The sequence below is a fragment of the Cydia pomonella genome, chromosome 6 (assembly GCF_033807575.1).
Source record: "Cydia pomonella isolate Wapato2018A chromosome 6, ilCydPomo1, whole genome shotgun sequence".
Taxonomy (NCBI): domain Eukaryota; kingdom Metazoa; phylum Arthropoda; class Insecta; order Lepidoptera; family Tortricidae; genus Cydia; species Cydia pomonella.
Window position 1 is genome coordinate 9500212 of NC_084708.1, and position 14188 is coordinate 9514399.

The 14188-nt window shown below is 36.5% G+C and overlaps 1 protein-coding gene across 1 annotated transcript in view; it reads left to right on the forward strand.

The window, feature by feature from the left end:
* Positions 1-1693: 1693 nt before the first annotated feature.
* Positions 1694-14188, forward strand: part of LOC133518887 (facilitated trehalose transporter Tret1-like) — a 46129-nt gene continuing 33634 nt past the window's right edge. The window contains exon 1 of the mRNA XM_061852656.1: positions 1694-2121. Within this exon, the coding sequence (XP_061708640.1) occupies positions 2070-2121 (52 nt within the window). The 5' untranslated portion in view covers positions 1694-2069. The remainder of the gene's footprint in view (positions 2122-14188) is intronic.

Genomic DNA, 14188 nt, shown 5'->3' on the forward strand with positions numbered 1-14188 from the left:
CAATCTTCAGTGAAGTGGCGTCAGGTGGCATCGCAGATAAGCAGCCATCCTAATTTGCTAGGGAATGAGGGTCATTTCATTGCATGGGCCTCTAGCCGTTGTCTCACGCCAGACTGGGTGGTTCCAACGCGACCGTCACACCCACGCTGGCTCTGGCAACGGCCCGACGTTTAGGTTGGCATTTTTTTAATACTGCGTCGGTGGCAAACAAGCATACGGCCCACCTGATGGTAACCAGTCTCCGTAGCATATATGTCCACCTGCATCTCAAGAGGAGTTACATGCGCGTTGCCGACCCCAACACTCCGCACCCTCGTTGAGCTCTGGCAACCTTACTCACCGCCAGGAACACAACGGGACAGACGGCAGGCGCTCCTTTGGCAGGAGAGGTCGTAGGAGCCCAGATTTTCTACTTCTGTTACGCAGGGACAGCAGTGGGGGACAACTATTTGCGTTGAATATCGGGGCTTATAAAAAGTTAACATGGTAAAGTTGACCATACTTAATTAATATAAATTATACTCATGTGTCCGCAATTAGTGTTCCATACGTATCAAATTTGCATTGCACGAACAGCTGAGGTCAGTGAAATCTCAATGATTATGTCCCACACACATCCCGACGCTCTTAGCAACAATTTGCCTTATTACTCTAATATGTCACTTCCTTTACGATAGGGTAGTAAATAGACATAAGAATGTAATAGGAACGTATTCAGGAACGTAAAACATGATAGGTATCTTACCTACCTTTTTGATTTCAATAGAATTTTGTGGCGTCGCTCTACCCCTGACAAGTATACCTACTATCAACACCTGAAAGCCGTTTAAAAATACCTGTTACCTGTAATACAAGCGAATTGCGGATGTAATAATAATTACACAGAAGTCAAATTCAATAAAAAAATAGTTTTACCTACCCAGTACCTAACTATTCATAACTTTCTAGTAACGCTACTAGATAAATTACCACCCAGCTAATTTCATAGGGTCTCTATTGTTTCCCATAAAGTTTTAAGTCATAATGTATTGTTTGTCCTCATTTTTGTTAGTCATAATTTGGCTCAGAAACGCGTAACTTTTCAGGATTGGCATAAAACAAACCTAACCTAACCTACGAGTATCTATAGGTTAACCTTACGAAAATCCTGAAAAGTTAATGGTTTCTGAGTTATGACTAATGATAATCTGACTATCAGTACATTATAACTTTCAATAATTACGACAAACAAAGGGATCCGAATTTAATCATCTAGTAAATGCTTCACTGAATTTTATGAAATTATGAGAATCTGCAGGAATTATACTAACTGCTGAATCAACCTTCCTTTTATAATTAGGTGTCTTACGCAACAGACTACGCGCAAAATGCAGCCTTCTCGCCGCTTGTCCTAGTTATTAGGGCATTCCCGTTGCTTAATTATCGCATGCGTGTGCCAATGAAACGTCTCGTGCAGTACAGTTCAAACTATTGTCAGTATTATTTTTGGACTAAAGTCTAAAAATACTAATGTCTCCACAAACATTCGGAGGCACGGTCGTTCCACCAGCGAGCAATGTGCGCGGTAGCCGCTCGGCGCCAGCCGCGAGCCGATATCGACCTTGTTTTTATCTCTACAAGAGCTACTCCGTGTAGAGCCGCGCGCCGCGCGATAACCAGAGAGCAAAAACGTGCGCCCGCGCCGATTTACCTCATTCCGTTGTACTCGCCGCGCTGCGATACGTTCGTTTCGTTCGACTCGTTCAGTCGCTCACCCGCCGCCGTCGCGTTACCACGACACGTCGTTTCGCCGCACTATGAGCCAGCAAGCCAACACATAAAACATCCAAAATGAAGCCTAATAAGTTATAACGTTTTTCTTTCAAACCCAATTTAATTTTTAGTTCGAAATATATAACATTGTGATATTTAGCTAGTTCCCGTTAATATTATTATATATTTAACATTCTAAAATGGATGCAAATTATTAGTATATTCTATATATTTATAAATAATCAGTGCTCAAGATAATCTCATTCCAAAACGACCTGTAAAAAATTTAGCAAGGAATTATTAGGAACACATTTAAAATGACAGCCAAAACTCGTTCACATTGGAAGGAATATGCAACAGCACTGTGTGGTAAGTTAATTGTTTAACATAACCTATCATGTTTTCGCCACGCCACGCATGTGAGCCATGTTGCGTGCCTTCTCCATGTAAATGCTTATATGAACTCAAGTGCCTAGTATTATACCTACACACATTCTAATCATTAACAATGCCTATCGTATATTTGCTTACACGCTTCTTATATTTATGAAACCGTACGCCATAACACCTCATAACCACATTGAGTCCGTAAAAATATGGGAACAGTCCTACTGAAATAGGACCAACTTTTTCAATATATTCAAATAGCTGTAGTTTGCAATACGCTGACATCTTCATGGAAGTAATCGGGCTCTAGCTATAGCGTAATCGTTTTCGGCGTATTATGAGGTTATTAGAGGTTATCATCAGAGTCACTACGATAAAATACTTTTTGAGACTTAGTAGAGACAATTAGTATTAATTGAGCTGTATTTTTTATATGAATTTCCATTGTTACTCTTCTATTAAGGCCCATAGTATTTTTCACTATTTTTTTCTAACATAGGTAGTCATAAAACCTAAATAACTCACTGAATTCCTGAAGATTTACATTTGAGGACAATGAACGACATGAAAGAATTCTCAATACACACATGAAAGTAAATAGGTAAGCACTACGAGGTTAGACAAACAATTTTAATTGCGTCAGATAGAACTACATAAATCATGAATCACCAAGCTCACCACCACAATAACAATGGCAAATATTTAATAAGAAGGAATTTAAATGAAGAAAAGAAGTAAGCGATAAAAATAATTTTCCGTACATAAATAGGTAAGTTAATTTGATTCTATTTATTTCGAACTTTTATACTTTTATATTACTTTATAATAGGTAACCTATTTAATTAGGTCTACATAAAGTTAATTTAATATTGCCCCTAATTTACATTGTTATGTACCTATAAAAACCTACCAGGAATAACTTTAACTACGTAAGTACTTAAAATTAATTTTTAATATAAATTTAAATGTTGTGAAAATCGCTAAAGTTTGGCCAATAAAATTTACCGTATCATAAAGGTACGTGTGGCAATTAAATATTGCTAATTTCCCATTGGGGCTATTTCCATTTCTGATTGGTAGGTAACCACATTTTACCGCATAGAGCCGCTAACCGACGAATACTCAGCGGATACAAAAGGACCCTAATATTAGTGTTTATTCTTATTAGGTACCTACGGCATGTTGTTTGTTTGTGATAGCCGGCAGATGCACTAACACCTCGGATAGTTTAAAGAATTAAAGATTTTTTTCGGTTGGCCAAAAGCACTACAAAATACATTACTCACAAGTACATATATCCAAAATTTTAAATTTTAAGTGCTACATACTAAAACAATCCACACCTAAGTAGTTATCATTAAATCATTTTCTGGAAATAACCAGCAATTCTGAAATAAGTCGATAAACGTACCTAAGTATTTCCAAACAGGGCAATAAAACACACAAATAAAATTTGCATCACTATTTTAACTTTGTCATACTTCATTGACCTATTAAAAATCGTTTATAAATTAAATATAATGAAATATGATTAATTTATGTAGCATTTAAACATAGTCATGCATGTCTTGTTGGTTCCGATATCGCGCGCTATCATTAAGGTCGTGGGTTACATTTCAACTGTTATTCTTCCTCGAACCAAATCCGATTGGAGCAGCGATTCCTGGAACAATTTTAAGGCCAGGTATAAACTCTACAAAGGATCCACCCTCTAGACCGACAATCAGCAAATCCTTATGTTACTGACGAACCACCAATGCACTAGGTATTTAAAAGAACTTATGGTTCGTTCGTGGGGTGCCTCTAATAATTATGCTTAAATTTTGGCAACAATCAGTCATTCCATAACGTGCTGTGAGTAAGATGTGAATTTGATAACAGTACACTTTAGCTATATAGTGAAGGAGGACAATTATGAAGGGCACTATGAACTTACGTAGGATCAGAAACCTAAAAAGTCATTAATTTGTAAATTTAAATTTAGCTCGTTTTTCTGTTTTTATAATTAGGTAGATAACGTAACGTCAACAAACTACAGCGTTACCAACGCTAAAGCAATATTTTCTCCAATAACATAATGTTCACGTAAATCCTTGGAATAGCGATCACGTTCTAAGTAATTTACATTTGCCGGAGCCGTTCGATTCCCGCTTAATGGACACCCATCAGGGCAGTAAGAGCGTATGTCAATGACATCAGATAGCTCGCAGTCCTCGATGTCGCGATTTCGTGCGATTCGCTCGCTCGAGTGGCCAAGAGAGAGCACTCCCGTCGGCGAACTGACGACTGCTGTTTATAAACAATGCCGTTGCAATGACTCGTTCTACTCCGACAATTCCTTCGTAGAATTGCTAGTGAAAATGTTTTCTATTTACTTCGAATAAGCGGTAAAATAAACTTGATTTACTTTATTAGACTTAACGAAGATTCCTTTGCTTATTTTCCTTATAAAACGCTACCTACATATATCTAAGTTTTATGCATTGGATCACAAGGCTATACCTAAAGAAATAAATGAGCACGTTATATTCTACCTTGTTTACGAGCAGATTGAGTTTCCAATTACACCGGCTCATTAGCCACATGCCTCCCGTGCAATTGTTGATAAACTAATTGACGTCATCAAAGTTGTTAACTATCGGGGAGTAGCGAGAAAATACAACATCAGAGTTTATTAAGTCCTGAGCTGAACCGTATAACTTTAATGCCTTTCAATCTACTTTTCATGTTGTAGTTTATTCAGAAACTAGGTCCCGACCGCAACTGCCGGCATTTTCAAATAAATTCGCTTGCTAAGGTTAGCCAGCAATCGTAGAGATAAACTCTCTTTATTAGCGCGGCCTGAAGCCGAATGCAGTGCGGCAGCGTTGCAGTGGGAGATAAACGGATTCAACTTAATCATTGGTTGGCGTTATGCCATACGACACAGGTACTTAATGCGTTCGATAAGGTTGCCTTATCGTACTGGCCCATAGGAAATACACAAGAGCTGTTAGTTTTTATGCCCAGCGATTATCGCGTGAATGAGGCCGTCGCGGCGGTGTATTTCTGTGTAGTCGGGAAGCAGCGCAAGGACTCTTTAAACTAGCTGCCAATTCTTCACCCAAAGTCAGTGCGTCTAAATTGTCCAAAAGCTTCGTGTCAAGAATGTTAATTAGTTCACAGTCGCGCACTTGTAATCAATTAGTAGTTTCGAATTCATAATTCGTGGACTTTTAACATTTTCTTAACAAAAACTAATAATTAAATGCTAACTCACTTGCCTATGAAAATTACGCACATTGACACACATGAAGCCAAATTTCTTAATAAACTACTGTAATTCCAAAATATCGTATATCGTGTATTCTATCGTATTTTACTAATTTGAATGTTAGTAAAATAGCTTTTACGATTTAAGTGAATAATATTATTTTACAAGAAACGGTGGCACACGATAAATTCATGAATACGGAAAATTGTATTTTGTGGTTTAAATTGGAAAAATAACGAGAGAGAATACAACCTGAAACATGGATTAAGCAATCCGTCTTCATCGCTTATTTACTTTTAAAGGTATTTTTATAATTAAATTTCATTACCGCAATAAAACACGAAAACAAAACGAACGAAAATTTCGTGAAATAATATGGAAATAACGGACATCAAATTGCCAGTTCAATTGTTTTTTTTTTTTTGTAAAAAAAAGCATCACTTTATAAGACACATTTCGAAATGCGGATACTACTATTTGTCCACTATAGAAAAGATCGTTAAAATGCACGAGAGGGCTTGGGCTATAGTCCCCACGCTAGCCCAATGCGGATTGGGGACTCCACATAACCTTTGAATGTCTTCGCAGATGTATGCAGGTTTCCTCACGATGTTTTTTTTCACCGAAAAGCTAATGAAAAACATCAAATTATTATTACGAGCCTATTGTGTCCCACTGCTGGGCAAAGGCCTCCCCCTCTTCTTCCACTCGTCCCGGTTTTGAGCTACTACTGGCCAGTCTCTCAAATATCAAATAAAAAGTAAAAAAAAATATTTTTTTTGCGTGTTTATATAATCTTTTGCATATTTTTAAGTAACATTATTTTAATTTCCAATAAAATACGTAAGTCTTAGGTTTTGGAACGATAATGCAACGTTGACTTTTCTTTCAGGGGTTTTTTTTTGTATCTTCCTTTTTTTGCTAACGGCGTGAAACGATTTTCGAACTTGTTTTAAGTACCGCACGTTGAAATAACATTCGAAAAAAAGGTCACAGCAGCAGCAAAATTGCATTTTGCTCACTGTTTTTAAACAGCAAAGTACCCTTGTATTGTACGAGCTGCTAAGATGGAAATTAATATAAACTGTTCTTGATAACGCCAGTAGATATGCATTATGCACTTCCTTCTTCATCCCTGCTAAATATGCACTTAGCGTAAATATACAATAGGTATGTATGGCAATTCTTACCTATTAAAATTGCTATGAACCATATTATTCTGTTCGGACATGGTTGTTTATAAATTATGTCGCGGGTGGCCAGATATACAATAAAATAACCTTCAATCAATTGGTGAATTAACAAGCCATTAACAACAACGACGCAGTAGCACACGTAGACAGTCACAGAAATATTTTAAGTATCACTAATTATTCGTAATTTTAACTCCTTATTACTTAAACAAAAAGTACAATTATGAATTTTATGCTCGTTTTCTCTCTTCATTAGAATTTCTGATATCTACTCGGCACCTAGGCAAATCATACATTTTACATGCCGTGATCACACTTGCAATTGTAATTTTTCCAACGTAAAATTATTGAGAACCACGAATTACGTAAATAAAATTTATGTCAGTCACCCAACCAACTGAGACAAATTCAACCTTACACGTAACAAAAATATCAAGTTAGGTATTTGGGCTGCGGGATGACGATGACGTGCCAAAGAAATCGAAATACGCTTATTCGTCAACCATTTCCGTCGGTAGAAAAAAGCGGCAAATTAAAAAAACTAGCTAATTAGAAAAAAGCGAGAAGGGTTTTCGTCCCATAGAAAATATGAATTTCGCGCCTTTTTCTACTGACAAAGTTGGACCGGATATATATATTCGGGTACACCTTCATATTTAAACCATGATCATTTGCTCATAGATGTATTATATAGTTGTTGTAGTATCGTTGAGCGCTAATTTATTGGGCAGCAAGAGCATTTGTTCTCAGACTCATGCTCGAGTTGTCAATGACAATGGGATAACAACCGGAAGCCGCGGATAAAGGTTGACTCACGCTACACAGGGGCAGGGCCGGGCCGGAGCTTCCGGCGCTTCGTTTTCTATGGAAAGCATTACGTCATCACCGGAGCTCTGTAGTGGCCCGGTGCGGGCTCGGACCGGAGACTAGCCGGTCATGCTATGAACAAAAATCGGACTTCCCGGAGCCTCCGGGCCACCCGGTGACTCAATTCTTCCTTTCGGGTGATATTCCACTAGTCTAAGATCTTTGTCCAATGTGCATTGCGTCTCACTCTCTCATTAAGCAAAATGTCAGACGCAAATACACATTGCACCAAGATATTGGAAAGATGAAAAACCAGAATACCACCCTTCGCAATGTGCATGCTCGGATGTGTCGGTATATATTTGCCAAAATAAGAAGGTTACAAAACGTCATAAATTTGTTTGTTAAATATGGATGGTATAGCCAATACATTACTTGGTCGGGTTATATTTTACTCGGCGCAGAGAGAAGTTAATTAACAATGACTGTCAATCTCTATATGACACCTAATTTCTGTAAATAAAGCTACACAATTCTACATATTGCCGGTTTTGTGGAAAGCAATAAAAAAATAGTACTTATATTTATTTTAGTCACGCTGGCTCCACATTTTACTTGAGATAGTTGATAGCGCCAGACAAGTTGCCTAAGAATTTGTTACCAATTTTAATAGTTCCTAGATATTAACCAGTGTGTTAATTTTGTGGGCTTAAATGAAGTGGAATAAAAAAATGTTCAGAAGAAGCAGAGCTTTAAGAACTAAATACTGCCGTTTCGTACATATTGTCGGATTATCATATTATTGGCAATGAAATAAATTATATAACAAAAGAATAACGTACTATAAGTATATAGAAGTCGTTACGTAGCCGCCTGTTGTCTGCCTCTACATTTAATCAATTGTTTGTTTTGTCTTTTCTTTTGTATCTTTTTACTGAGGTGTTCCAAAAAAGAGTATTCTATCTATACATCTATCTATCTATCTATCTACGCAAGGTTTATTACAAGCGACTTAGTTAAGTATTTATTTGACCTATATATATTTCCCGAACAACGCGGTATCCGTGAAGATTCAGTCTTTATTATTTACTTTTCCGTGTTAGGTGTTACTACATGAAAGTTGCAACGGTCGCAACACGGGCGACTCGGATATATACGTCAAAATTATATAAGTTGCATAATGTCTTGATTTATTTTGTGAAATACGGAGGTGTTGCGGAAATGTAATTTAGTCGGATTATATTAAATGAGATATCTAGTAATGTTACTGCTTGTAAAAATTATTCATTAATGAGCATGTAGGTTATAATTAATATAAATATACTATTTTTTTCTCATATTCCCACGTATTACTTTTCATTTCGTACGAAGTTATGTATAATGAAATATCTCGTTAATAAATTTGTAGATTACGGGAAACCATTTCTTTTACTTAATTTAGAGTCCAACTGATCTTCTGTAAATCTGCCTGCAGAGAGTACGAACATCATATTTCAGTGCAGTTATTGAATTACTCATAAAGGTGCCTATATTTCATTTGCAATCAGTCGTTGATGATATTATTGCTAACTGCTCGCGTACGATGCATTCTCCTGAAATAGATAGGCCATACATTTTTTCAGGCTGTAGAGAGCAGCACTAGCATGTATTATAAACCTGAGAGTAACTTATGCATACTATGCCTTAAACAGTTTTTTGACAAGTTTTCACTATGGCATTGATGCATCAAGGCGTTTTAGTTACAGATGGTCTAACGCGAAACGCGAAAATCGAAATTTCGTTACTAACCTGCCTCTCTGTCTATCGAATATGCAAGAATGATGGGGGCAGAAACCACAATTTAGATTTTTCCATTTCGCGGTAGGCCCCGTGTGTGTTAGTAACGCCCTCTCTAGTTTTGCGTAATATTCCCTATTTTATGCCTATTATTACTGTAACTACTGAAATAATACAATAATACTCTTCGTATGTTTTATTGTTCTTAAATTAATGATTAAGACGTGGAACGCATAATTTCGTCAGAGGGAAGCATATGTGCCTCTCTTTCGCACAAAGATAGATGGCGCAGTGATAGAGGCGAATAGATGAACTAATGAAGTGTATTGTAGTATCGGTAAGTGTCAAGATGACGATGATGACGATGGACGATGATAGCTATTTATAAGTTTTATAACGATATAAATAGCTATCATGGTCCTGATATCCTGACGCTTACTCCAAGTTTTAGTACCTTTTTTGTACTATTTGGTACATGATATCAAAAAAAATTTACCTCGCTAAAAATCGAGAAAAAATATTGAAAATAATGTGGTCAGCTATTCTGACGTCAGGTCGACAGGGCCAAGTCCAGTAGGGCTAAGATGGTCGGCTCTTTATCATTTGTCACCATGCCTGTCACGTTCTAAGAAGTATGTAAGTGTGAAAGTGTCGGGCATAGTGACAAGCGATAAAAATGGAACCATGATGCCACTGCAGCGGCGGCATCATGGTTCCATTTTTATCACTTGTCATTATGCCCGTCACTTTTGCACTTACATCCTTGTTAGAACGGGACAGGTATGGTGATAAATGATAAAGAGCCGACCATCTTAGCCTTACAGTTCTCCTAGCTGTAGGCGTTATATTGAATTCATCTTTTGGCAAAGATTTAGTACCTAATTTGTACCTTTCATGATGATTTATTTTACTTTAACTTACCAAAAAAAGCGGTGTAGCCACTCAATGTGAACCGGGCCTTCAATATAGTTCAACAGTTAATATTTTTGGCTAAAACAGTTATCTATTTCACGAGGGGTCCATAGTAGTTGATTAACCAATACAAAAATGAGAAGTGGAAATCTTGAGCGTTTCGAGGGCTTTAATTTTTTTCTAACGAGTGAGACAACATTTTTTTTAGTACATATGGTGCTACTTTACCGCACTAGGGCGGTAATTAGCACTTTACGCGCCTATGTCGAAAATTTAAAGTGCCATATGTACTGTAAAACGTTGTATATGTGCGAATAGATAATTGGCAACTCGTTTCGATTTAAAACACTCCTCTCGGTCGTGTTTTAATTTACTGCCACTAGTTGTGAATTATTGAACTCGTTATGAATTAATGTATAATTACCACACCAACGCGAAAAAATACTTAAACTTCAAAATCATCACAAGTCGTCGTCGTCGTTAATTTTACATTCCTAGGTGATAAAATATTTCAGAATTTGAACGAAATTACTTTGCAACTCCTGTGAATAAAATGTAACTTTCCCATCCGTTTTTAAAGAATAAAGAATGACGGCAATACATGCGAAAGACCGACTATGACTGTTATCCACCTAATCCCAGCGCCATGCTTAAAACAATCCAACATTTTGAGAATAATATGGTTAGTTATAATGTTTTTCCGCCTCTCATTTCTTGAAAATATAAGTAATTATGTTGAAACTCAGTAAGAGTTGCTGGAGAGATGCTATCTAGCAATCCTTACGGACTTGTACTCCCTATGTAGCTATCTTTTTAATACTCGTAAGTACAAATAAATGCAAAAAAGCAGTTACTTCTTTTACAGTGAAATATCCATTAACTATTATAACTTTTTAATATTTTGTGTTCTACGTTATGTCGATATAATGTGTACCAGAAGTCGATAAATGAGAACTCTCTATGACAGTTCAAGAATGCCACAATAATTCCGGTCTCTGTTAATAATAGTTGGCCACCTTATTGACGTGCATTTTTACATATCAAACAAATAGAATAAACATTTATTGAATTTATCCCCCTTAGACGTGGCTGCTACAGTCTTCAGGATTTTGTTTGCCGTGTGATCATCGCTTTCCGGTTGCAGCTTGGTGCCATCGAGGAACGTCCATGGTATATGAAAAAAGAAAAATGTTTATAATACCATTCTATAGAGGGCATATAATTACTACTAGAGGGCACCTTTAACCTCATTTTGGCAATGTTAAATATCCTTACAATTAATGATAGTTTTCAGTAGCTCATAATTGGGTAGTTTCTCCACTTGTATCCCCCCTGCAAAGAAACTTGTTTGCAGGCCCGCCTGGTCAGTTATCTGTGTAGCTTACTGTTAGGGTATATACCTGTAGCTTGAACCTTAAAAAAATTAAAACATTTATAACAGGAGATACGATAAATACACCAATTATTTTACACTATTGAAAACTGCAACTAATTCGTTCGATACGTTTTGGAGATATTTGGGTACATTCATTTGTAAGTTCAAACATGCCTCCCATTACCCTACACCCTAAATTCATCCAACGAAATAAAATGTTCCGTAGGGTATACACGGAGGCCCACTTAGATCGTTACGAAGATCTGTTCCTAGGAATCATGCCATTGATTTTCATAACAAGAAAAACTGCATTCATACATTTGTAATATATAAAGACGGGCCAATACGAGTAACACCTGCTTTGTATCTATTGTTTTATTTTTGAAGATTCTATACCAATGTTATAATTATCACCTACTAAGTGTTGAAATTAACAAAATTAAAGCAATCTTAGTCAAACAAGCATATTGTTATACTTTCTCTTTCACACATGTAAACTATTGAATGAAAAACAACAGCCCTTATGTAAGCCCATATAATACCTAAGCCCTAACTCGTAAAATACTTGTCAAGGAGAAGTTATATTCTGATCTTCATGAACACGTTCCATTTCAACAAATAGCACTGTTTAAATGCAAATATAAAAAGATACTATATGTAAAATATTTGAAGAGTTTCATCCATTCTTCCTGGAATCCATTATCAGAAATAGATCTTGACTAAAATGAAGCTTAAAAAATAACTTGCAGAACAATCGTAACGAAGAAGATATCGCCAAACGTGAAATACGCGTACACCTATATTAAAAAAAAAATAACTTCCACTTAACATACCGCTGTTTCTTTGTACATATCTACTCGTACTAATCCTAATATACGAGTACGACCTCTGTTTATGGGCTCTGCTCGTTTGCCTCCTATATTTAAAAAAAGACTTCTACTTAACATAGCGCCATTTATATGTACATATCTACCAATCTTATGATACGACCTCTGTTCATGGGCTCTAATCGTTTGCCTCCTATATTTAAAAAAATAACTTCTACTTAACATAACCCCATTTCATTGTACATCTCTACAAATCTTATGATACGAGCTCTGTTCGTGGGCTCTGCTCGTTTGCCTCCTATATTTAAAAAAATACTTCTACTTAACATAACGCCATTCCTTTGTACATCTCTACAAATCTTATGATACGAGCTCTGTTCATGGGCTCTGCTGGTTTGCCTCTTATATTTTAAAAAATACTTCTACTTAACATAACGCCATTCCTTTGTACATCTCTACAAATCTTATGATACGAGCTCTGTTCATGGGCTCTGCTGGTTTGCCTCTTATATTTTAAAAAATACTTCTACTTAACATAACGCCATTCCTTTGTACATCTCTACAAATCTTCTGATACGAGCTCTGTTCATGGGCTCTGCTGGTTTGCCTCTTATATTTTAAAAAATACTTCTACTTAACATAACGCCATTCCTTTGTACATCTCTACAAATCTTCTGATACGAGCTCTGTTCATGGGCTTTGCTCGTTTGCCTCCTATATTTAAAAAATACTTCTACTTAACATAGCGCCATTTCTATGTACATCTCTACAAATCTTATCATACGAGCTCTGTTCGTAGGCTCTGCTCATTTGCCTCCTATATTTAAAAAACCAAATTCTACTTAACATAGCGCCATTTCTTTGTACATCTCTACAAATCTTATGATACGAGTACGACCTCTGTTCATGGGCTCTGCTCGTTTGCGTATGCAATATATGTAAGCGCATGAACCACGTCAAACGAGTAATAAACTAGCTACAGAGCAGTACGGTTGTTTGCTTTCCGACCCCGCGACATACCATCTGGCGACGAGGATAATTATAAGCCTTTCTTTTAATTATTGTTAATTATTTATTATAAGTAAGTGTTACCTGCAATTGTTATATGTACAATTAATACTTGTGTATTGTTTCTAGGTTTCCGAATTAATGGTGGAGGGATGCAATATATGTAAGCGCATGAACCACGTCAAACGAGTAATAAACTAGCTACAGAGCAGTACGGTTGTTTGCTTTCCGACCCCGCGACATACCAGCGTACCATATAAAAAAAAACTTCTACTTAACATACCGCTGTTTCTTTGTACATATCTACTTATCCTATGATAAGACCTCTGTTCATAAGCTCTGCTCATTTGTCTCCTATATTTAAAAAAATAAATTCCACTTAATATAGCGCCATTTCTATGTACATATCTACAAATCTTATGATACGACCTCTGTTCGTGGGCTCTGCTCATTTGCCTCCTATATAAAAAAATAACTTCCACTTAACATAGCGCCATTTCTTTGTACATCTCTACAAATCTTATGATACGAGTACGACCTCTGTTCATGGGCTCTGCTCGTTTGCGTACCATATAAAAAAAACTTCTACTTAACATACCGCTGTTTCTTTGTACATATCTACTTATCCTATGATAAGACCTCTGTTCATAAGCTCTGCTCATTTGCCTCCTATATTTAAAAAAATAAATTCCACTTAATATAGCGCCATTTCTATGTACATATCTACAAATCTTATGATACGACCTCTGTTCATGGGCTCTGCTCGTTTGCCTCCTATATAAAAAAAAAACTTCTACTTAACATAGCGCCATTTCTATGTACATCTCTACAAATCTTCTGATACGAGCTCTGTTCATGGGCTTTGCTCCTTTGCCTCTTATATTTAAAAAAATACTTC